The sequence below is a fragment of the Macaca nemestrina genome, chromosome 4 (genome assembly GCF_043159975.1).
Source record: "Macaca nemestrina isolate mMacNem1 chromosome 4, mMacNem.hap1, whole genome shotgun sequence".
Lineage (NCBI taxonomy): Eukaryota > Metazoa > Chordata > Mammalia > Primates > Cercopithecidae > Macaca > Macaca nemestrina.
This window is the reverse complement of record NC_092128.1, coordinates 149,072,132-149,096,511: the sequence shown is the minus strand read 5'-3', so window position 1 is coordinate 149,096,511 and position 24,380 is coordinate 149,072,132. Positions and strand designations below refer to the sequence as shown.

The following is a 24,380-nucleotide window of genomic DNA, read 5'->3' as shown; positions in this document are numbered from 1 at the left end:
GTTCAATTTTAATTTCCCAGAACTGAGGCAAAGCAAAGCGCAAACAGCCTCAACCTGGGGTGTGGAGCGATAGACCCAACGGGGCTTTATTCCATAGACAGGCATCGACCCAGGACCTGAAGCGGTCCCTGCCTGCTGTCAGGTCCCCGCCGCAGTCCCCGGTCCGTACTCGCACCTGGCGCAACGCAGGCTAGGTCTGTGCCGCTCGAGGTGGGCAGAACCACAGGGCCGCCTCCCCGGGGGGGTACCGACGCCGCCCGCCCCTCGGGCCCGTTGACTCCGCGCGCGGCCCCCTCCGCATACCTCTCCTTCGCGCGGCCCGAAGCGCGGGTTGTAAATGAAGAAACTCAGCAGCGCCGGCGGGAACTGCTTCTCCTGGGTCGCCCAGGGCCCGCTCCCGGCCCCAGCCGCCGCTACAGCCATCCCGACCGGGCCCCCACCTCAGGAGCCTCCCACGGCCCGCCCAGCTACAGCAGCCACCTGCCAGGACACTGCACTTCCACCTCCCTCGCCGCCGCCCCGGAAGCGCTCGCCGCCGGCCCGGAAGAAGAACCCGCGGCGCAGCGTTTTCTTCTGGCTCCTCCGGGCGGGCTTGTGGTCCGTTTCCTGGCCGAGTTTGTGTTTTGCTGGCTCGCGGAGTTCTCTCCTGGCTACAGGCGTAGGGCTGCGCATTTCAGGAAAAACTGAGCAGGGCGCCTTTTTTTTTTTTTTTTGATAGGGTCTCAGTTTGTCATCCAGGCTGGAGTGCAGTGGCGTGATCTCAGCTCACGGCAGCCTCAACCTCCGGGACTCAAGCGATCCCCCTGACTCAGCCTCCCAAGTAGCTAGGATTACAGGCGCGCGCCACCAAGGCCAGTTTTCTTTTTTGTAGAGGTGGAGTGTCACTATGTTGCCCAGGTTGCTCTCGAACTCCTGGCCTCAAATGGTCTCCCACTTGGGCCTCCCAAAGTGCTCCGATTACAGGCGTGAGACACCACCGCCCAACCTGTTGTTGTTTTGGTGATATTGTTTTTAATTTAATTTAGAGATAGGATCTCGCTTTGTCACACAGGTTGGAGTGCAGTGGTGCCATCATAGCTCACTGCAGCCTCAACTCCTTGGCTCAAGCGATCTTCCCACCTCAGCCTGAGGAGTAGCTGAGACCACAGGTATGCATCACCATGCCCACATAATTTAAAAAAAAAAAAAAAAGTGAGACAGGGTCTCACTTTGTTGCCCAGGCTGGTCTCGAACTCTTGGCAGCAAGGGATCCTCCTGTTACTAGACGTAAGGTCTTGACCGTGGATTGTCCAGGTTCTTGGCGTGTTGAACAAAGAATTGAACAAAATGCACAAAGTAACAAAAGAACAAAGCAATGAAAACAAACAAAACAAAACAAAACAAAAACCGGAGTAAGGAAGAGACAGTTATTAAAGAGAAAGTATAATTCACAGAGCAGGAGGGGGATAGAGCAAACGGCTCAATAGCTGCCATTAGGATTTTTATTAAGCTGGAAGAATTAGTTAACGCCCCTAGGTTCCCGTTAGAGGCCTCCAATTGGTTACACCCTCTGAAGGATTGGCCTGTGACCAATCAGAGGCTGAAGTGGAGCTGCGCCCCCTCGTCCCCCCTCCCTCGCTGCCCCCCCGTCAATCATAGGCTGACACCCCCCCAACACACACCCCGGGTCAATCAGCCTCTGATTGACGGGATGAACACGTGGCCTCTATGAAGCCTAATCTTGCCTAGAACTGGCTGCACCTGCTATTCTTTTGTTTCTGCCTTAACCCTTGGTTACCCTCATTCCCTATTCTGCTTCACCTGGCCTCCCAAAGTCCTGGGATTACAGATGTGAACCATCCACACCTGGCCCATTGAGTTTTTAGTTTATTTTAAAAGTATTTTATTCTGAGACAGCTCTTTGCTCTGTTGCCCAGGCTGGAGTGCAGTGGCCAGATCATACCTCACTGCAGCCTGGAACTCCTGGGCTCAACACATCCTCCCACCTCAGCTTCCCAAATAGCTGGGACCACAGGTGCGTGCCACCATGGCTGGCTAATTTTTAATTTTTCATAGAGCTGGGGTCTCACTATGTTAACTCAGGCTGGTCTCGAACTCCTGGGCTCAAGTAATCCACTGGCCTTGGGCTCTCCAAATGCTGGGATTATAGGCGTAAGCCCCTGTGCCCACCATGCCAGTTTTTTTGTAGAAGGAAATGTAAAAATACAAAGGAAGCCTCATTTAGAAAGAAACAAGGCTGGGCACGGTGGCTCATGCCTGTAATCCCAGCACTTTGGGAGGCCAAGGTGGGTGAATCATTTGAGGCCAGGAGTTCGAGACCAGCCCTGTCTCTACTAAAATACAGAAAATTAGCCAGGCGTGGTGGCACATGCCTGTGGTTCCAGCTACTTGGGAGGCTTGAGGCAGGAGAATTACTTGAACCCAGCAGGTGGAGGTTGCAGTGAGCCAAGATTGCACCACTACACTCCAGCCTGGGCAACAGAGCAATACCCTGTCTCAAAAGAAAGAGAGAAAGAAACACATTTAGGGGCAGATGTGCATTCCGTTTGGTCCATTAACATCATCTACAGAGTCCCTGTTTGAGAGGCCTCAAGTGACCATTGGATCACCTACATTTACAAAGTTTGCCTCTTCCCCTTATTCCTTCAGCGCAGGTCTGGAGGCAGATGGGGCACTGTGTGTGCCACAGGAGCAGGATCAGAGGTGGCAGACTCCCCAGAGTGCCTGTTCCTGGACTTTGTTGCCTGGGATTCCCTTGCCTTTGAGTCATGTAGGTTGTGGCATAGTTGGGACGGCTTGTTATGGTTATTTGGATTCAAGCCTTGGCAGCATATGGTTTGGCCAAACTCAAGAAGACTTTGGTTTAGGTTGCCTCATCTGTCACGTATTTTTTTTTTTTTTTTTTTGAGATGGAGTCTCGCTGTGTCACCCAGGCTGGAGTGCAGTGGCGCGATCTCAGCTCCCTGCAAGCTCTGCCTCCCGGGTTTACGCCATTCTCCTGCCTCAGCCTCCCGAGTAGCTGGGACTACAGGCGCCCGCCACCTCGCCCGGCTAGTTTTTCGTATTTTTTAGTAGAGACGGGGTTTCACCGTGTTAGCCAGGATGGTCTCGATCTCCTGACCTCGTGATCCGCCCATCTCAGCCTCCCAAAGTGCTGGGATTACAGGCTTGAGCCACCGCGCCCAGCCCTCTGTCACATATTAAGTTTGGAAGCAGAACCACTTCCCTTATCCAGCCTGGCAGAATAGACCACATTTAGGGAAGTGATGAGTTGGAATCTGGACTTGAGATAGATCTGGGGGCATATCCACTTCTGCCGTTCACCGACTGCACCAATCTCCTTGCACCAAAGAAGAGGTAGAGACTCTCTCGTCTCTCTTATTTGGAAAATGGCTCATAGTAAATTCCTCCCAAGTGGGAATTTCACTTGAAAAATTAAGTGGGACTATGAGTGTGCATCAGCTGCCAGCACATCATGATTTCATAAACGATTACTACTGCTCCTTGCCATTGACGCTCCCAATTAGCTTGCTTTAGTGCTTGAAATTATCCCATTAGACATCCCTGTTTTGGCTGGGTGTGGTGGCTCACGCCTGTAATCCCAGCACTTTGGGAGGCCAAGGCTGGCAGATCACCTGAGATCAGGAGTCTGAGGCCCATCATGGTGAAACACTGTCTCTACTAAATAAATAAATAAGGCCCGGAGCGGTGGCTCAAGCCTGTAATCCCAGCACTTTGGGAGGCCGAGACGGGCGGATCACAAGGTCAGGAGATCGAGACCATCCTGGCTAACACGGTGAAACCCCGTCTCTATTAAGAAATAAAAAAAACTAGCCGGGCAAGGTGGCGGGCGCCTGTAGTCCCAGCTACTCGGGAGGCTGAGGCCAGAGAATGGCGTGAACCTGGGAGGCGGAGCTTGCAGTGAGCTGAGATCCGGCCACTGCACTCCAGCCTGGGTGACAGAGCGAGACTCCGTCTCAAAAAAAAAAAAAATAAATAAATAAATAAATAAATAAATAAATAATAAATAAATAAATAAAATAGCCGTGCGTGGTGGGCCACCTCTACTCCCAGCTACTCGAGAGGCCGAGGCAGGATAATTGCTTGAACCCGGGAGGTGGAGGTCGCAGTGAGTGGAGGTTGCACTACTGCACTCCAGCCTGGGTGACAGAGTGAGACTCTGCCTCAACATAAATAAATAAATAAATAAATAAATGAAAATAAAGTACAAGGTGCTATAGAAGTGAGTGAGATTCATATTTTATAGTAAGAGTCACAGTTTCTCCCAGGATACCTCTGTGTCCTCGTACATGTTTGCCTCTCCCTTCCTCCCACATACAATTCATTGCATGAGGCATCGAAAGATGGAGATGACAAAAAAACAAAATGAAACATCCAGAGATCAAAGAAAAGAACATGCCTTTCCGGTTTCCAAGTTAAGGATGCAAGAACGCTTAGACATCAACGCATCCGCCTCTCCTGACACAGTCCTCGGGTGTGCACGAGTACGAGGCAGGAGTGGTAGTTATGACAGACACCCACACAGGTTTGGAGGTCTCAGAGGAGAGGGTACGTGTGTCCTTCTCCCTTGGGAAGCTTGGGGAGGTGGTGAGCTTCGCAGAGTTCCCCTCGGGGTCAAGCATGGTGCAGTAACAGTCGAGTAACCATGGAACAGGAGTACCTGGGCGAGAAATCCTTATTGGTTCAGGAAGAAGCTGAATGATTCACTTGTGCACAGAAGGAATTCAGAGAAAGTCAATGCTGAGAAGCCTCAAGGTCAGGACCAGGAGGAGGTAGCAGTGGCCCCTCAAGACCACGAGAATAGAGAGGATTGAGGGTGACTCTGTGTTCACTGTTCGGACTGAGAATACTCCAGTCCCATCTGGGGCCTCGACTCTCTCCCCCAGTCTATGGTAAGAAGGGAGAAGAGGTTGCTTAATTACCTGACATAATTAAGATTCTGACACCCAGCACAATGGGAATTGAAATCAAGTTCAGTTACAGAAATAGAAGTTAGATGTTTTGCACAAAGAATTTGCGAACTCGAAATTCCAACGGAATGAGCTGTGAGAAAGACACATTTTGGTGTTGGAAAGGAAGCTCAGTTCCAAGTAGAAAGTCACAGTTCCGGCCGGGCACGGTGGCTCATGTCTGTAATCCTAGCACTTTAGGAGACCGAGCCGAGTAGATCACTTGAGTTCAGGAGATTGAGACCAGCCTGGTCAGCATGGTGAAACCCCATCTCTACTAAAAAAAAAAAAAAAAAAAAAAAAAATACAAAAATTAGCTGAGTATGGTGGCAAGCGCCTGTAATCCCAGCTTCTTGGGAGGCAGAGGCACGAGAATCCCTTGAACCTGAGAGTCAGAGGTTGCAGTGAGCCGAGATTGTGCCACTGCACTCCAGCCTGGGCTACAAAGTGAGACTCTGTCTACAAAAAAAAAAGAGAAAGTCGCAGTTCCAAGCTAGGTGGTTCTGGACATAGGTTGTCACATATGTCTGTCTCCTCCCTATCAAGGGTGTGTGTGTGTGTGTGTGTGTGTGTGTATATACACACACACATATATACACACACACATATACACACATATATACACACATATATACACACATATATACACACACACATATATACACACACATATATACACACACATATACACACACATATATACACATACACATATATACACACACATATACACACATATACACACATATACACACACATACACACACATATACACACATATACACACACACATATATACACACACACATACACACACACATATACACACACACATACACACACATATATACACACACATATATATACACACACACATATACACACACATATACACACACATATATACACACACACATATATACACACACATATATACACACACATATACACACACATATACACACACATATACACACATATATACACACACATATATACACACATACACACACATATATACACACACATATATACACACACATATACACACACATATACACACACACATATACACACACACACATATATACACACACATATATACACACACATATATACACACACATATATACACACATATATATACACACATATATATAGGTTTGAGACAGGGTCTTGCTTTGTTGCCCAGGTTATAGTGCAGTGGTATGATCATAGCTCACTGCAGCCTCTAACTCTTGGGCTCAAGAGATCCTCCTGCCTCTGCCTCCTATATAGCTGGGACTATAGGTGCGGGCCGCCATGCCCTCCTTGCTATCAAGGAAAGTGAACTTCTTGAGGCCAGGACTCTGTTGGAGTCATCTTCTGGTTCCTGTTGTCTAACACAGTGCCTGTGTCACAGGACACAGTAAATGTGTGTTGAATGAATGAAATGGAGGAGGGAGGGGATGGGGAGGAGAGGGCAACAGACATCAGAGATGGGCTTTCATCATTCAGAGCTCAGCTACTGCATATCCTATGAATGGAGCTCAGTCCACAGGCTGATCTGACATTCAAGTGAGTTCTCTACTCTGCTCAGCATTGAGCTCTAAGAAGCAGCTGCGGGGTAAAGTTTGGGTGCAATGTACATCTCTGAGACAAAGGGCCTCTTCATCCTATTCTGTTGGCAGAAATACCAGACCAGTGAGTCGAGTGACCAATCTTTTCTCTGTTGATTTAGAGCCCAGAGACACTGTGTCAGTCAGAGGTGACCTCTACTGTGAGGGTACATCTTTCTCCTGCAGTTAAAATTGTCCTTGACTTCCATCTCCTCCTGAGATCACTTGTGAAGGAGCTTCAAAAAACCGGTTTTTTTTTTTGTTTGTTTTTTGTTTTTTTTTTTGAGACAGGTTCTCACTCTATCGCCCAGGCTGGAGTGCAGTGGCGTGATCTTGGCTCACTGCAACTTCTGCCTCCCAGGCTCGAGTGATCCTCCTGCCTCAGCCTCCTGAGGAGCTGAGACCACAGGTGTGCGTCACCATGCCCACATTCTTTGCATTTTTGGTAGAGATAGAGTTTCTCCATGTTGGCCAGGCTGGTCTCAAACTCCTGGGCTCAAGTGATGCTCCTTCCTGGGCCTCCCAAAATGCTGAGATTACAGGTGCGAGCCACCACGCCCGGCCTTGTGACTTTTTTTTTTTTTTGAGACGGAGTCTCGCTCTGTCACCCAGGCTGGAGTGCAGTGGCGCGATCTCGGCTCACTGCAAGCTCCGCCTCCCGGGTTTACGCCATTCTCCTGCCTCAGCCTCCTGAGTAGCTGGGACTACAGGGGCCCGCCACCACGCCCGGCTGATTTTTTTGTATTTTTACTAGAGACGGGGTTTCACCATGTTAGCCAGGATGGTCTCGATCTCCTGACCTCGTGATCCATCCGCCTCGGCCTCCCAGGTTGGGATTACAGGCTTAAGCCACAGCGCCCGGCCTTTTTTTTTTTTTTTTTTTTTTTTGAGATAGAGTCTCATTCTGTGGCCAGGCTGGAGTGCGCAGTGGCGCGATCTTGGTTCACTGCAACTCCGCCTCCCAGGTTCAAGCGATTCCCCTGCCTCAGCCTCCGAAGTAGCTGGGACTACAGGTGCGTGCCACTCTGCCCAGCTAATTTTTGTATTTTTAGTAGAGACAGGGTTTCATCATGTTGGCCAGGATGGTCTCAATCTCTTGACTTCATGATCCACCTGCCTCGGCCTCCCAATTGTGACCATTTTTATTCACAAATTTCAAATGGGCACAATTTCTATCAATCATGGTTCAATTGGAGAAGAACCACTAGAAAATATATATTTATATACATATATTATATATGAGAATGTAATTTTAGATGTTAATTTCAGATATTGTGCAATTATGTAATCCTGTAATACACGTCAAGAATTGCAGGTCTTGGCTGGGCACAGTGGCTCATTCCTGTAATCCCAGCACTTTGGGAGGTCGAGGTGGGTGGATCACCTGAGGTCAGGAGTTCGAGACCAGCCTGGTCAGATGAATGGCCACCAGCACTGGCCTCCCAAGAGTAAAGTACTATGCCTACTGCTTCGTGCCACCCTTCAAGTCCCAGGCCAACTGGCTCATGGCCCATCCTAACTACATATCTAAAACCTAAGCAAGTTGACATATGAAAAAGCCATCACACAAGTAATACCACAATTTGATAAAGTGAGGTGGCAGGTGCACAGGTATTATAGTGCTCAATATTCTCCTTATGTTTGAAATACTTTATGATTTAAAAATAATTTAAGAGCCAGGCAGAGTGATTCACACCGGTAATCTTAGCACTTTGGGAGGCTGAGGCAGGCAAATCGCTTGAGCCCAGGAGCTGGAAACCAGCCTGGGCAACATTGTGAGACCCCATCTCTACAAAAAAAAATAAAAATAAAAAAAGTAAAAAGAAAGAAAGAAATGAAAAAACCTTAGCTGGGCATGGTGGCATGCACCTATAGTCCAAGCTACTCAGGAGGCTGAGGTGGGAGGATCACCTGAGCCTCGGGAGGTCGAGGCTGCAGTGAGCCGTGATCACTCCCCTGTAGGCCAGCCTGGGCAACAGAGCAAGAGCCTGTCTCAAAAACATGATAATTTAAGGTGAATAGGTTTACATTCATTGTAGAACCCCTAGGAAAACAATGTCAAAATCTATCCCCCCACCACCAAAAAAAAGTTGACTTTGAAACCCATGAAAACATATGCAAATGAAGAGTCTTTCCAGTGAATCAATTAGCAGGCCAGGTGAAAACCATCCTGGTGATTCCAATTTCATCTGTCTTCTTAGTGTTTGCAAAGTAACCCCACACCTTAGCATGAGCAGAAGATATAAGATAGGTTTTTGCTTGCAATTGGATTCCTGAGTGCTCATCACATAAAATTAAACTGCAGTCATGGCACAGAATTAACTATGTAGCCTGTAAACCTGTACAAATAGACAAGTATTTCCTGTCTTCACTGTTTTGCTATCCTTTGCTTATGAGCTAGAAAGAACTACTTTGTAAATACCGCTACTAAGTCTTTACTAAGTACTACTACTTAGTAAACAACTACTTACAAAATACTAAAGCATTTAACTGAGTATCAGTACTCAGCAAATGACTACCTGCAAAATACTAAAACATTTACTGAATAACTGTACTTAGCAAATGACTACTTACAAAATATGAAAGTGTTTACTGTGTAGCAGTACTTAGCAAATGACTACCTGCAAAATACTAAAACATTTACTGAATAGCCATACTTAGCAAATGACTACTTACAAAATATGGAAGTGTTTACTGTGTAGCAGTACTTAGCAAACGACTACTTACAAAATAGGAAAGTGTTTACTGTGTAGCAGTACTTAGCAAATGACTACTTACAAAATGCTAACATATTTACTGAGTAGCAGTACTTAGCAAATAACTATTACAAAATACTAATTAATTACAGATTTGTGCAATTATGTAGTAGTGCTAAATAGTAAAATACTTAGTATTTACAAATGACTGAAGTATTTACTAATTAGTAGTACTTACAAAATAGTATTTACAAAAAAGTATTTACAAAATCCTACTTCATAGTATTTTGTAAATACAAAATTTTATAAATGCTTCATAATGTACAGATGCTAAAGCAAAATACTAGATAATGTTTGAAGTATTTTAATAATTCTTATTAGTCTCAACCACTAAACATTCACAAAGCTGGTTTTTCAATTTTTATTTTTTTATGCCAATCTCTGTATTGTTCCAATTTTAGTATGCGTGCTGCCAAAGCAAACACACAAAGCTGGTTTTAAGATCGTGTTCTGGACGGGCGCGGTGGCTCACGCCTGTAATCCCAGCACTTTGGGAGGCCGAGGTGGGTGGATCACCTGAGGTCAGGGGTTCAAGACCAGTCTGGCCAAAGTGGTGAAACCCCATCTCTACTAAAAATACAAAAATTACCCAGGTGTAGTGGCAGGTGCCTGTAATCCCAGCTACTTGGGAGGTTGAGGCAGGAGAATTGCCAACCCAGCAGGCGGAGGTTGCAGTGAGCCGAGATTGTGCCACCACACTCCAGCCTGGTGACAGAGTGAGACTCCATCTCAAAAACAAAAACAAAAACAAAATCACATTCTACCAAAATATGAACTACTCTCCCAAACTATAAGGCAAAATTATAATTAAGTAAAAATAGTCAAAATAAAAGCCACCGTTCCAGTCCTGTTTTATAAGCAATTAGGGAAAATAACAGGATGCTTGTTTTTTCAGCTCTATGACCTACGTTGCAATCTAGACCTTCATTTCTTTCTTTTTTCTTTCTTTTTTTTTTTTTGAGATAGGGTCTTGGTCTGTCATCCAGACTGGAGTGCCATGGTGCGATCACAGCTCATTGCAGCCTCCACCTCCATGGGCCAAGGCGTCCTCCTGAATGGCTGGGACTACAGCTGCGCCACCACACCCAGCTAACTTTTACATTTTTTGTAGAGACAGGATCTTGCTATGTTGCCCAAGCTAGTCTCAAACTCCTGGGCTTAAGTGATCCTTGAACTTTGGCCTTCCAAAGTGTTGGGATTACAAGTGTGAGCCACCACACCTGGTCATAGACTTTCATTTCAAAGTCAGCATATGCCCGGGTGCGGCGGCTCCCGCCTGTTATCCCAGCGCTTTGGGAGGCCAAGGTGGGCGGATCACCTGAGGTCGGGAGATGGGGACCAGCCTGACCAACATGGAGAAACCCCGTCTCTACTAAAAATACAAAATCAGGCAGGCGTGGTGGCGCATGCCTGTAATCCCAGCTACTCGGGAGGCTGAGGCAGGAGAATCGCTTGAGCCCGGGAGGCGGCGGTTGCAGTGAGCTGAGATTGCACTGTTGCACTCCAGCCTGGGCAACAAGAGCGAAACTCTGTCTCAGCAACAGCAAAGTCAACATGCATCGTTTGGGTGCTGAGAACAAGCTCTCTTGAGGCAGACCTGTGGTCATCTGCAAATTAGGTAAAAATAGAGAAGGCAAGCACAAAGATAAAGTTGGCTGTATGTTTGTCAATCCCTTTTCTGGATTGTCAGAATTTTCTCTAGAGTTTTGATATCATTTGGGGTATGTTATATTTAACATTTTCCTTCAGTACATAAAAAGACATACAAACGAGTCAAACAATGAACAGAAATTTTGGGAACAGAACGGCGTGCCAAGCTTTCCTTACTTTGCGTGTGGGACACACTCGTGGCATGACAGATCTTTTTGAAATCAGAATTTATTACTACTTTGGGCCAGGTGCGGTGGCTGATGCCTGTAATCTCAGCACTTTGGGAGGCTGAGGGGGGTGGATCACCTGAGATTGGGAGTTTGAGACCAGCCTGGCCAATATGGTGAAACCCCAACTCAAGTAACAATACAAAAACTAGCTGGGCATGGTGGTGGGCGCTTATAATGCCAGCTACTTGGGAAACTGAGGTGGGAAGATCACTTTAACCTGGGAGGTGGAGGTTGCAGTGAACCAAGATCACGCTACTGCACTCCAGCCTCGGGGCAACAGAGCGAAACTCTGTCTCCAAAAAAAAAAAAGAATTTATTACTACTTTGGTTTAGTGATAATAATTGGGCAAACTCTGCATCTCTTTTCATTTTATTTATTTTATTTTATTAATTTATTTTTGAGACAGGGTCTCTCTCCGTCACCCAGATTGGAATGTAGTGGAGTGATCATGGCTCACTGTGGCCTCAACTTCCAGGTTCAAGGGATCCTCCCACCTCAGCCTCCCGAGTAGCTGGGACCACAGGGGCATGCTACCACACTCAGCTAATTTTTAAGTTTTTTTTAGAGACAGGGTCTCCCTATGTTGTCCAGACTGGTCTTTTTAATTTTAATGTTTTTCCTTCATTTTCTCTAGTTACCATGTTGCTTTTTCTTTTTTTCTTTTTCTGAGATGGAGTCTGTCTCTGTCACCCAGGCTGGAGTGGCAGTGGTGTGATCTCAGCTTGCTGCAACCACCACCTCCTGGGTTCAAGCGATTCTCCTGCCTCAGCCTCCCAAGTAGCTGGAATTACAGGTGCTTGCCACCACACCTGGCTAATTTTTTGTACTTTTAGTAGAGACGGGGTTTCACCATGTTGGCCAGGCTGGTCTCTAACTCCTGGCCTCAGGTGATCCAGCCGCCTCAGCCCCCAGCACTTTGGGAGGCCGAGGCGTGAGCCAATGCACCTGGCCCATGCTGCACTTTTATAAAGGCTCCAGTCTTACCTCACTGTTCTGTACTCCTCCCAGCTGGCGATAACTAGTATTACCATTTTACTACATCTCCTTTTATTCTTTTCATTGTGAGATACATGTTCAATAGGAAATTTGTATGAAATTTATGTAATGACTCAACTCAGGTAACTTAAAAAAATTATTTTCAAATTATACTTCCCATCAAATACTTGGAAATGCTAATTTTTTAAAACAAAATGCAAACTTAGAAAAATAACAACTAAATAAAAAAGTGCTAATTAATGAATATGCTCAGATGTGCAAAGAGGTTGGCCATGGTGGTTCATGCCTGTGATCTCTGCACTTTGGGAGGCTCAGCTGGGAGGATCACTTGAGGTTAGGAGTTCCAGACCACCCCTGGCAACATAGCAAGACCCTGTCTCTATAAAAAATTCAAAACTTAGCTGGGTGCAGTGGTGACCACCTGTAGTCCCAGCTACTTGAGAGGCTAAGGCAGGAGAATCATTTGAGCTCAGGAGTTGGAGGCTGCAGTAAGCTATGGTTGCATCACCACACTACAGCCTGGGCAACATAGCAAGACCCCATCTCTAAAAATTTTTTTTTCTAATCCCCAAAGAGTTTTACTTGTATGCACAGGTGGAGTAAATCCCCCCTCAACCCCAGCAGAGCATACTCAGAATCCAAATAACATAATTAAAATTCGGTATGAGTAAAGACGAGATTATCAGGTTTCATGTAAGCGTACCACCTGGCACTTCTTGGGTGTTAGAGACAGTGCTTCATTATTGCTGCTTATTGGCTGTTGACAGAGACTCTGAAATGAGTCCCTAAGATCGGGATGGAAGAATGAAAAAGTAGTGTACTGTTATTTGAAATGGACAAAAATAATTGTCCATTTGAATTGTACTTTTGAAACAGTAGAATAAAATTTATGAATAATCAACTGAAATTCTACCTATAGAAAATCCGGCTGGGCACAGTGGTTCACGCCTGTAGTCTCAGCGCTTTGGGTAGGCTAAGGCAGGTGGATCAATTGAGGCCAGGAGTTTGAGACCAGCCTGGCCAACATGGCAAAACCCTGTGTCTGCAAAAAATACGAAAATTACCTGGGTGTGGTGGCGTGCACCTGTAATCCCAGCTCTCGGGAAGCTGAGGCAAGAGAATTGCTTAAACCCAGGAGGTGGAGGTTGCATGAGCTGAGATTACACCACTGCACTCCAGTCTGGGCAACAGAGCGAGACTCTGACTCAAAAAAAGAAAAGAAAAAGAAAATTTCTGGCTATTTCTCCCTTTGTATACATCTAAGCATTTTCCCTAAGACAGTCAGGCCTAATAGTCTTGACCTAATCCAATCCTAATGAGCTTGGCTTTACTCACAGCAGTTTTTAATTGTGTTGTTTGGATTTGGGGAACTCTCTTGGAGCATTTAATTCCACCTGTGACTAGGAGGAAACCTCTTGGGGCACTAGTTTATTTTTGTAGAGATGGGTCTTGCTATGTAAGACTTAATGACACAGTGTCCCCTGGGGGCTCCATAAAACCCTCTTTAGTCATTTTTCCTATTCAGGTGCCCTCCTGATTGACAGAAAAGAAATAAGAGAAATTAGGCCGGGCGTATGGCTCATGCCTGTAATCCCAGCATGTTCAGAGGCCAGGTGGGAGGACTGATTGAGGCCAGGAGTTCAAGACCACCCTGGCCAACATAGTGAGAACCCCCCCCCCACCGCCATCTCTATTAAAAAAAAAAAAAGAGAGAGAGAGAGAAATCCATGCTCTTAACCTAGATTAGGGTAAGGAGTCCATGAAAGTCCATGAAAAACTCACAACTGTGATTTAAAAAACGTTATCATCCACGTTGTTTCTTTGAGGTGTCTGTGGTGGTCAGAAGCCCCATGGAACGACAGAATCACCCATTTAGAACTGTTGATGAGACAAAGAATCCTTAGCTGGGGACGGCTGGTGCAGTGAAAAGAAAATAGCAGATCAGAATATACCAGTGTATGGTGTGGCGGTGAAGGCAAAATGTGGATTGTTTTAAGAATCAAGGCTCAGCCAGGTGCGGTGGCTCACGCCTGTCATCCCAGCACTGTGGGAGGCCAAGGTGGGCGGATAACCTGAGGTCAGGAGTTCAAGACCCGCCTGGCCAACGTGGTGAAACCCCTTCTCTACTAAAAATACAAAACTTAGCTGGGCGTGGTGGTGCATGCCTGTAATCCCAGCTACTCAGGAGACCGAGGCAGCAGAATCGCTTGAACCTAGGAGGCGAAGGTTGCAGTGAACCACTGCACTCCAGCCTGGGCAACAGAGCGAGACTCTGACTCAAAAAACAAAACAAAACAAAAAGTCACTATGCTGAGAGTGATACTGTAAAAATAAATAAATAAATGTTTGTCCCTGTCCCCCTAAAGTCATCCTGAGGCCCCCTACTAGTATGTGCCCCATACTTTGAGGAACTACATTTAACATGACCCTCCGGAAAACAGAGTTCAAAAACCACTAAGCTGGTTAGTGTGCCAGAAGCAATCCGGAAGAGCCCCGGACCTCTTGTGAGGTGGAGGGTTTAGTAAAAAGTGTGAGCTTTTACACCAGCTCTCCAGAAAATGCCTCAATTGTTCCCAGGAGTCCTCCACTTGCAGGGTTAGCCAGAGAGAAGAGCTTTCATGTGCCACCTGGAAACCAGCCTGGTGAGAATTTCCTGGCTTGAGACTGCCCAGCCCTCATGACAGCCTTGTAACAGAACCCCGGAGGCTAGCCTCAAATGCCAAGGCGAGTCTAGGTGTACTGGGCTCAGGTGAATTGCCTTAGAGCCAGGAAACCAGTGGCTGAGAAAGAGAAGGGGGAGCTGTCAAAGGATGGGTGAGAGCAGGTGAGCCTCTCTGAGAGCTTGTTTCTCTCTCTCTCTCGCTAGCTTTTTTTTTTTTTTTTTTTTTTTTGAGAGCTTGTTTCTCGAAGAAGAAGAAGAAGATGGCCGGGTATGGTGGTCATGCGTAAGATTGGGTTGGAATCCTTTGGGAGGCCTAGGCGGGTAGATCACCTGGGATCAGGAGTTCGAGACTAGCCTGGCCAACATGGTGAAACCCTGTCTTTAAAAATACAAAATTAGCCGCACATGGTGGCAGGCACCTGTAATCCCAGCTACTCGGGAGGATGAGGCAGGAGAATCGTTTGAACCTGGGAGGCAGAGGTTGCAGTGAGCCAAGATCATGCCACCGCACTCCAGCCTGGGTGACAGAGTGAGACTGTCTCAAAACAAAGAAGAAAAAAGACTTGAAAATGAGTCTGTGGTGGCTCACACCTGCAATCCCAGCAATTTGGGAGGCTGAAGTGGGAGGATGGCTTGAGACCAGCAGTTCCAAACCAACCTGAGCAACATAGCGAGACCCTCCCCCACCATCTCTAATACATAAACAATGAAAAGTAAGGCTGGGTGCGGTGGCTCATGCCTGTTATCCCAACACTTTGGGAGGCTGAGGTGGGAGGATGGCTTGAGCCCAGGAGTTTGAGATCAACCTGAGCAACATAGCAAGACCCGCCCCCACCATCACTAATAAATAAACAATGAAAAGTAAGGCCAGGTGCGGTGGCTCACGCCTGTTATCCCAACACTTTGGGAGGCTGAGGTGGGAGGATCGCTTTAGCCCAGCAGTTCGAGATCAGCCTAAGCAACATAGCAAGACCTCACCTCTACCAAAAATACAAAAGTTAGCCGGGTGTGGTGGTGCATGCCTGTAGTCCCAGCTACGCAGGAAGCAGAGGTGGGAGGATGGTTTGGGTCCAGGAGGCAGAGGTTGCAGTGAGCTGAGATCATGCCACTGCACTACAGCCTGGGCGACAGAGCCGGACCTTGTCTCTAAATAAATAAATAAATAATAAAGAGGAAATGGGTCTGTTTGTACTAACCTGGAAATGCAAGTCTCTCCTGAGCTTTACAGACCACTACAGACACGTGTTCTGTTTTGTATTGTACCTTTTGCTTTTAATTAAAAGCAAAGTGGCTTTCTAACTAACACATGGCAGAAAACACACTGGTAAGAGTGATTGGCCGGGCGCAGTGACTCGCCTGTAATCCCAGCACTTTGGGAGGCCAAGGTGGGCGGATCACTTGAGGTCACGAGTTTGAGACCAGCCTGGCCAACATGGTGAAACCCCATCTCTACTAAAAAGACAAAAATTAGCCGGGCGTGGTGGTGTGCACCTGTAATCCCAGCTACTTGGGAGGCTGAGGCAGGACAACAGCTTGAACTCGGAAGGCAGAGGTTGAAGTGAGCCAAGATTGAGCCACTGCACTCCAGCCTGGGTGACAGAGTGAGACTCCGTCTCAAAAAAAAAAAAAAAGAGTGATTTTATGCTGGCTAAAATCCCTTTCTATTAATTTCAGTGTCAGAAGATTTGCTGAGAAAAATCCTAGCATGACAATGGCATTTATTTGTAACTTTAAAGAAACAACCAAAAAAATCCTCCAAAACCTGATTTCCTTGTTTGCTCAAGTGTAACACCAGCATGGCCCGCTTCAGGCTTGATGGGACCAGAAATCTGATGAAAAACCCTTGGTCCCAGCTTGCTTGAGTGTGGTGCTGAGAAAAAAACACGCCCACACATCGGCAGATGATGAGAAGCCTGTCTTTATTGGGTGATTTTTAGAGGCATTGCCAGTTGGGGGAAGGGGGCTTACAGAAGTCGTCAGGGCACATCCAACACCGAGAACGTCGTGAGTGACTCATGACCTCGCTGAAACGATTAGCAAACTGCAGAAGGTTTCCAGGGAAATTAACAAATTAAGTAGGGGTAGGATGTGGGGTTCCCCATTCCCAGGGCTTTGGAATCCTTCCAGGTGATCATTCCTTTCTCTCTTTTCTGCAGACACGGGCTTTTAAGAGTGCACCATTTCCTGGAATTCTAGAACAGAAGAGGTGAGAACAGGGTCAGTGGAGGTGGCTTGGTTCTTTACAGACATGCTGTGGCCAATGAGAATTCCAAAGAGGGAAGGAAGTGAAGAAAATTGTCAGATGATGGGCATGGCCCCCTTGGAGGGGACAAAAGAAAGAAAAACCGGCTGGGTACAGTGGCTCACGCCTGTAATCCCAGCACTTTGGGAGGCCGAGGCAGGTGGATCATTGGGTCATGAGATTGAAACCATCCTGGCCAAAATGGTGAAACCCTGTCTCTACTAAAATACAAAACTTAGCTGGGCGTGGTGGCGCACGCCTGTAATCCAAGCTGCTTGGGAGGCTAAGGCAGGAGAATCGCTTGAACCCGGGAGACGGAGGTTGCAGTGAGCTGAGATCGTGCCATTGCACTCCAGCCTGGACGACAGAGCCAGACTCTATCTCAAAAAAAGGAGAGGGGAGAGGAGAGGAGACCTGGGTGTCAATGACTATATCTCGAGGGAGTCCACAGGGTTCCCTTTCTCTGAATAATCTTATTTAACAAACATCTTCAGCTTTGCAATAGAGGCCTTTGAATTAGAACTTGTCAAGCCCATCACTTCTATTCGTTCATTTTGAATGAATGAATGAATTCAGTGTAATTACCTGTGACCATCTGTGAACATTTAACTTATCGTCTGGTCAATTTCAGACAGAAAGGGGAGGTTTTCTTTCTCTATTCTGTAGCTGGGTATTGCATTTTTAGGATATATTTGGTAGGGTGGGACTTTGAACTGACTCTCCTCCAGTGAACCTACCTCCAAAAGTTTCTGTTACTAAAAGAAGGATAATAGTAATAATAACAAGGTATGGACGTTACAGATTGATATAAAAAACTGGGGATTTGCTTTATATTTATTGATAAGCTTTGTTTATTTGGAAATCTTTCATGGTTATGTTTATCTTTTTTTTTTTTGAGACAGAGTTTCGCTCTTGTTGCTCAGGCTGGAGTGCAATGGTATGATCTTGGCTCACTGCAACCTCCGTCTCTTGGGTTCAAGCGATTCTCCTGCCTCAGCCTCCCGAGTAGCTAGGATTACAGACGCCCACCACCACGCACGGCTAATTTTTTATATTTTTAATAGAGATGGAGTTTCACCATGTTGTTCAGTCTGGTCTTGAACTCCTGACTTCAGGGGATCTGCCCGCCTTGGCCTCCCAAAATGCTGGGATTACAGGCTTGAGCCACCACGCCCAGCCCGTGGTTATGTTTAAATAAGTCAATCCCCCCCTTACCTAATCTGTTTTTATGAGCTATCTATCTGCATTAACTCCCGTGTAGTAAGTGATAGTGGTATAATTTTGAACAGGTTTTTTTTTTTTTTTTTTAAAATAAGCATCTAATGTAGCAGTTTTAAATTTCAAATTGGCACCACCAGAAGGACCACCATACGTTCTGCTGAGTTGGCAGGCACAAAGTAGCTCAAAAGCACGCTAGCAACGTGACAAAAGCAAGTGAAAATAGTCCTACAGCTGTGCTAGTGTATGCTAAAGCTCAAACCTAGGATTCTGCCTACGGAAGATGCAGTAAATGAGGTTGGCTTATTTGTTCTCAGTTTAATATTATCCACTTGGCGGGCTAATGTCCAATAAAACATATTTGTCTAAACCCTTGAAAACAAAGAGGCCTTCCTACGCACACCAATGGACCCTGGTCTGAGGATGTAAATCTTCCCCTTATTCTGAGGGGTTCAAACCCCACTGGTGGAAATTCCTTGTGCTATATGCAGGTGCATTATGGCATCTTGCGAATAACTGGCCAGGTGGCTAGCTAGTCCTCTAGTCAGGTGAAGGATATTTTGCAGCTCCTAGACAATGACCAGTGTGACCAGCTTCTACAGCACCTGCCGAGCATTATGCCAGGGTTTTTACACACATCATTTGCATCCTTACTTTAGTCCCATTTTACAGATGAGAAGACTGAGGCTCGTTAAGGTTAAAAAAGGGAGATTTTAAGCCACATCGGTTGGATCTCACAGCCCAAGCTCTCACGGATGCTTCCTGAGCTAGAGTGTTTTATGCTACGTACAGGCGCGGACGTACCCTCTGCTCCAATTTTTCCATCTCCATCATTATCTGCAGCAGCCATCAAGGACTTGGTTTCTGACTCGGTCAGTTCTCTGGCACCACTCTCAAACTTCTGGAGGAAAAACCTACAGGAGAATAAAGATCCATGGGGATTTTCTGAAAGATCATGCATCTCTGTGTTTACACTTGTGTTTTTCCTTTAAGTAAATCATCTGTTTCCAGCACTTGCAATAATTAGCCAAGGTCTTAGCAAGCAGAGGTTTCCTTAAGCTGTAGAAACCAATGGTGGGCATTTCATTTTTAAGGGTTTTTTTTTTGTTTTGTTTTGGTTTTTGGGTTTTTCTTGAGACAGGGTCTTGCTCTGTTACCCAGGCTGGAAGGCAGTGACACCATCATGGCTCACTGCAGCCTCCACTTCCTGGGCTCAATGAATCCTTCTGCCTCAACCTCCCAAGGAGCTGGGACGACAGGTGCTCCCCACCATGCCCCACTAACATTTTTTTTGTTTGTTTGTTTTTTGAGACAGAGTCTCGCTCTGTTATCCAGGCTGGAGTGCAGTGGCCTGATCTCAGCTCACTGCAAGCTCCACCTCCTGGGCTTACGCCATTCTCCTGCCTCAGCCTCCCGAGTAGCTGGGACTACAGGCGCCCTCCACCACGTCCGGCTAGTGGTTTTTGTTTTTTTTTTGTATTTTTTAGTAGAGACGGGGTTTCACCGTGTTAGCCAGGATGGTCTCGATCTCCTGACCTCGTGATCCGCCCGTCTCGGCCTCCCAAAGTGCTGGGATTACAGGCTTGAGCCACCACGCCCGGCCAACATTTGTATTTTTTTGTAGAGACAAGGTTTTGTCATGTTGCCCAGACTGGTCTTGAACTCCTGGGCTCACTCAAGTAATCCGCCCACCTCAGCCTCCCAAAGGGCTGGAATTGTAAGTGTGAGCCACAGTGCCTGGCCCATTTTTAAGCTTTTAGTGTTTTAAATTTTTATTTATTTATTTATTTGAGACAGAGTCTCTCTCTGTCACTCAGGCTGGAGTGCAGCTGCACGATCTCGGCTCACTGTAACCTCTGCCTCCTGATTTCAAGCGATTCTTGTGCTTCAGTCTTCTGAGTAGCTGGAATTACAGGCGTGAGCCACCACGTTTAGCCAAAGTTTTAGTTTTTTAAAGTCCATTTGCCATAGGAAATCCCTTACACCAAAGAATCTTTGCGGCAGCGTGTGGTAGCTCACACCTGTAATCCCAGCACTTTGGGAGGCCAAGGCAGGAGGATCACTTGAAGCCAGGAGTTTGAGACCAGCCTGGGCAACATGGTGAAACCCCATCTCTACTCAAAATACGAAAATTAGCTGGACGTGGTGGCATGCACCTGTAATCCCAGCTACTTGGGAGACTGAGGCATGAGAATCACTTGAACTTGGAAGGCGGAGGCTGCAGGGAGCTGAGATCATCCCACTGCACTCCAGCCTGGGTGACAGAGCGAGACCCTGTCTCAGAAAAAAAAAAAGAATCTTTGCACCTGCAGTCTTCACTGCCCGTGTTGAGGGCTTTGCCTGGGTAGATGTGTGGTCAACTGACTCATGTCCTTTACTTTAATGATGCTTGGCTGAATGACCAACACTGAGGCTGGCCATTGAAGAAATACCGAGCATCCTGGCCCCCATTGCACCCCAGGGCCACCCAGCAGTGCTGGGTACCAGACAGACTCAGGACAAAGCTTACTTAAGCTCCTCTTCATCCAGGTACCCGCTCTGGTCGTTGTCTATGAACCGGAAAACGTCCTTCACCTGACTGGCTGACATCTTGGAGAGGCCTGACGTCTGGAAGAATTTTTGGGGTTCAAAAGTGTCTGGGTCTGAAGAACAGAGAATGGGTTATTCTGACACTCATTGGATCACATTCTATAGTGGGGCCAAGGTAGTGAAAACACAGATGATTAAAAGTACTTCAACAATATCCCTGAGCTACGGGGATGCTCAACTGGTTCAAGATTTTGGAACAGCCGAGACTTGATGGCTCTGTGATGGCATCCCATGTCCCCTCTGCCCCAGCCTTCCCTCCTCCACTTGGTTTTGTCCATTTCCCTTTTCCCTCCTCCTCTCCTCTGTGCCTCCCCCTCCCCCTGGCCCACTTCACAGGCTGTGTAGCCGAGCCCCCCACATCCCTGGTCTAATTGGTAGGGGGAAATGCAATCACTGGATTTCAACAGGCTAAACAGCCTTTGGCGATTTCTTTCTCTCTTTTTTTCTTTTCTTTCTTTTTTTTTTGAGACAGAGTCTCACTCTGTCACCTAGGCTGGAGTGCAGTGGCATGATCTCGGCTCACTGCAATCTCTGCCTCCCGAGTTCAAGTGATTCTCCTGCCTCAGCCTCCTGAGTAGCTGGCATTACAGGCGTGCACCCCCATGCCCAGCTCATTTTTGTATTTTGGATGGAGACAGGGTTTTGCCATGCTGGCCAGATTGGTCCTGAACTCCTGACCTCAAGTGATCCACTGGCCTTGGCCTCTGGAAGTGCTGGGATTACAGGTTCCACACCTGGCCCTTCAGTGATTTCTTGCTTTCATGTTTTGTAGGTTTCTTTTGTCTTACAGAAGTGTAATTGTGTGCTCAGATCCCAGATCTCTATAATTTTAGTTATCTAATAAATAGTAGTTTTCTTCTCCAATTCCACGAACTTTTCAGCCAAGCTCTTATTTATTTATTTATTTATTTATTTATTTAGAGACAGAGTTTCACTCTGTCGTCCAGGCTGGAGTGCAGTGTAGTGATCATAGCTCACCACAGCCTCAACCTCCTGGGCTTGAGTGATCCTCCTACCTCAGTCTCCTGAGTAGCTGGGACCACGGGCGCATGCCATCATGCCCTGCTAGTTTTTATTTTTATTTTTATTTTTATTTATTTATTTTTTTTTGAGACGGAGTCTCGCTCTGTCGCCCAGGCTGGAGTGCAGTGGCCGGATCTCAGCTCACTGCAAGCTCCGCCTCCCGGGTTTACGCCATTCTCCTGCCTCAGCCTCCCGAGTAGCTGGGACTACAGGCGCCCGCCACCTCGCCCGGCTAGTTTTTTGTATTTTTAGTAGAGACGGGGTTTCACCATGTTAGCCAGGATGGTCTCGATCTCCTGACCTTGTGATCCGCCCGTCTCGGCCTCCCAAAGTGCTGGGATTACAGGCTTGAGCCACCGCGCCCGGCCTTTATTTTTATTTTTATTTTGTAGAGATGGAGCCTTGCTATGTTGCCCAGGCTGGTCTCAAACTCCTGGGCTCAAACAGTCCTCTCACCTTGGCCTCCAAAAAGTGTTGGGATTACAGATGTGAGCCACCATGCCTGGTCTACATTTTTTTTTTTTTTTTTTTTGGAGACAGAGTCTTGCTCTGTCTCCCAGGCTGGAGGGCAGTGGTGCGATCTCAGCTCACTGCAACCTCCGCCTCCCGGGTTCAAGCAATTCTCTGCCTCAGTCTTCCAAGTAGCTGGGATCACAGGTACCCACCACCATGCCCAGCTAATTTTTTTGTATTTTTAGTAGAGATAGGGTTTCACCATCTTGGCCAGGCTGGTCTCGAACTCCTGACTTTGTGATCCACCCGCCTCGGCATCCCAAAGTGCTGGGATTACAGGTGTGAGCCACTGCATCTGGCTGCCTGGCCTATATTTTGATTTTGTGTTGCTTTGCTGAGGTGCAAAGCTGTGAAGAAATCCCATCCCGCCCCACGTCCCCTCTACCTTGGCATTCCTGGAGGGCTGCTGCAATGTCGTCAGCACTGAGCACGTCCGTGATGCTCATTTTCTACCTACTCACACAGAACAAACGAGATGTGATAAGCCAGAAGCAGGGACATGCACATCCAGGGGAAACACATCTCAGGCCCACTGAAACTGCCTGTGTGTCTAGATTTTTTTTTTCAATTGAAATGGAGTCTGGGCCGGGCGCGGTGGCTCAAGCCTGTAATCCCAGTACTTTGGGAGGCCGAGGTGGGTGGATCACGAAGTCAGGAGATCGAGACCGTCCTGGCTAACATGGTGAAACCCCGTCTCTACTAAAAATACAAAAAACTAGCCGGGCGTGGTGGCGGGCGCCTGTAGTCCCAGCTACTCGGAGGCTGAGGCAGGAGAATGGTGTAAACCCGGGAGGCGGAGCTTGCAGTGAGCCGAGATCGCGCCACTGCACTCCAGCCTGGGTGACACAGCGAGACTCCGTCTCAAAAAAAAAAAAAAAAAAAAAAGAAATGGAGTCTGACTCTGTTGCCCAGGCTGGAGTGCAGTGGCACCATCTTGGCTCACTGCAAACTCCACCTCCTGGGCTCAAGTGATTCTCCTGCTTCAGCCTTCCGAGTAACTGGGATGACAGGTGCTCACTATCACGCCTGGCTAATTTTTGTGTTTTTAGTAGAGACGGGGTTTCTCCATGTCGGCCAGGCTGGTCTTGAGCTCCTGACCTCAGGTGATCTGCCTACCTTGGCCTCACAAGTTGCTGGGATTACAGGCGTAAGCCACCAAGCCATGCCTGTCTAGAATTTTTAAAATGTGATAAGCATGGTTTTGTATTAAGTGACGGGACAAAATATCCAAATTAAAACCAGATACCAAAAAGACCCCAGCCCTTTTTATCTCAGAACCTTCTTTTGAATATATGCCAGAAATGAAAAAAAAAATACATGACCTAAAGAAGGATTCAATTGTTTTCTTATAAAAATTATACTGACATAATCAGTCATTTCCACAGGCAGCTACAAACCATGCTACAAATGCACTGGCATTTTCCTACACCAGCCCGAGAGATGCAATGTTGCAATTTCCACGGGGGAAGGGATACAGTTCGGCCGCTTGCAGACATTCTGCGGAAGAAGGCCTGCTATCTGTCCTGAAAGGCGGAAGCAGATGGAGGAAAATCCCGTCTCCCAGAGACTAAAATCCTTCCAAGTGTCAAAGCCACGGGAAAAGAGGAGTCTAAGCACCTAAGCCTAACACGAATGCACGCAGTGAAGAAGAGTCTGGGGTCTGGTGGGCCCACCAGTTACTCACCGTTTTAGGTTCCCCCCCAGGAAGAATCAGGAAAAAGAGCTGAAGGAGCAAAACAACAGATGGGCTTTTGCTACCTTGCTGACCTACCTTATATAGGCTAGAAAAAGTGATAGTTACAACCTCTTAGATTTCCTTTTCAAGGATCAAGTGGATGTAGCTCAAATGTCTTGTCTTACTCATGAAACCTCCTTTTTTTTTTTTTTTCTATTTATATCTCAAGGGAATGTGGGCGGGAACAAACAACAAAC

The 24,380-nt window shown here is 46.9% G+C and overlaps 2 protein-coding genes and 1 long non-coding RNA gene across 8 annotated transcripts in view; 1 reads left to right on the top strand and 2 right to left on the bottom strand.

Moving 5' to 3' along the window:
- LOC105497847 (vacuolar fusion protein CCZ1 homolog B) overlaps positions 1-518 on the bottom strand; it is a 28,709-nt gene extending 28,191 nt beyond the window's left edge. For 2 of the 4 annotated variants that reach the window (XM_071095335.1, XM_071095337.1), the window contains exon 1: positions 304-518. In XM_071095335.1, the coding sequence (XP_070951436.1) occupies positions 304-423 (120 nt within the window). In that variant the 5' untranslated portion in view covers positions 424-518. The remainder of the gene's footprint in view (positions 1-303) is intronic. The other 2 variants (XM_071095336.1, XM_071095338.1) reach the window with 1 other exon arrangement.
- On the top strand, positions 463-19,131 carry LOC139362953 (uncharacterized). Of its 2 annotated transcripts, none has more exons than XR_011622617.1 (3): positions 463-597; positions 17,020-17,069; positions 18,996-19,131. It is a non-coding gene; the product is annotated as an uncharacterized lncRNA (long non-coding RNA). The 2 variants fall into 2 exon arrangements; XR_011622618.1 differs by lacking the exon at positions 463-597 and adding an exon at positions 607-1,148.
- On the bottom strand, positions 16,920-22,896 carry LOC105497839 (putative oncomodulin-2). 2 transcript variants are annotated; one of them, XM_011769295.2, is made up of 4 exons: positions 22,834-22,896; positions 20,833-20,965; positions 19,128-19,237; positions 16,920-17,055 (listed from the first exon to the last, which is right to left on the bottom strand). In XM_011769295.2, exons 1-4 carry the CDS (start codon positions 22,892-22,894, stop codon positions 17,030-17,032), a joined length of 330 nt encoding a protein of 109 aa, XP_011767597.1. In that variant the 5' UTR covers positions 22,895-22,896; the 3' UTR covers positions 16,920-17,029. The 2 variants fall into 2 exon arrangements, with proteins under 2 accessions (XP_011767597.1, XP_011767586.2); XM_011769284.2 differs by lacking the exon at positions 16,920-17,055 and having other exon boundaries at positions 19,021-19,237.
- Between the last annotated feature and the right edge of the window lie 1,484 nt (positions 22,897-24,380).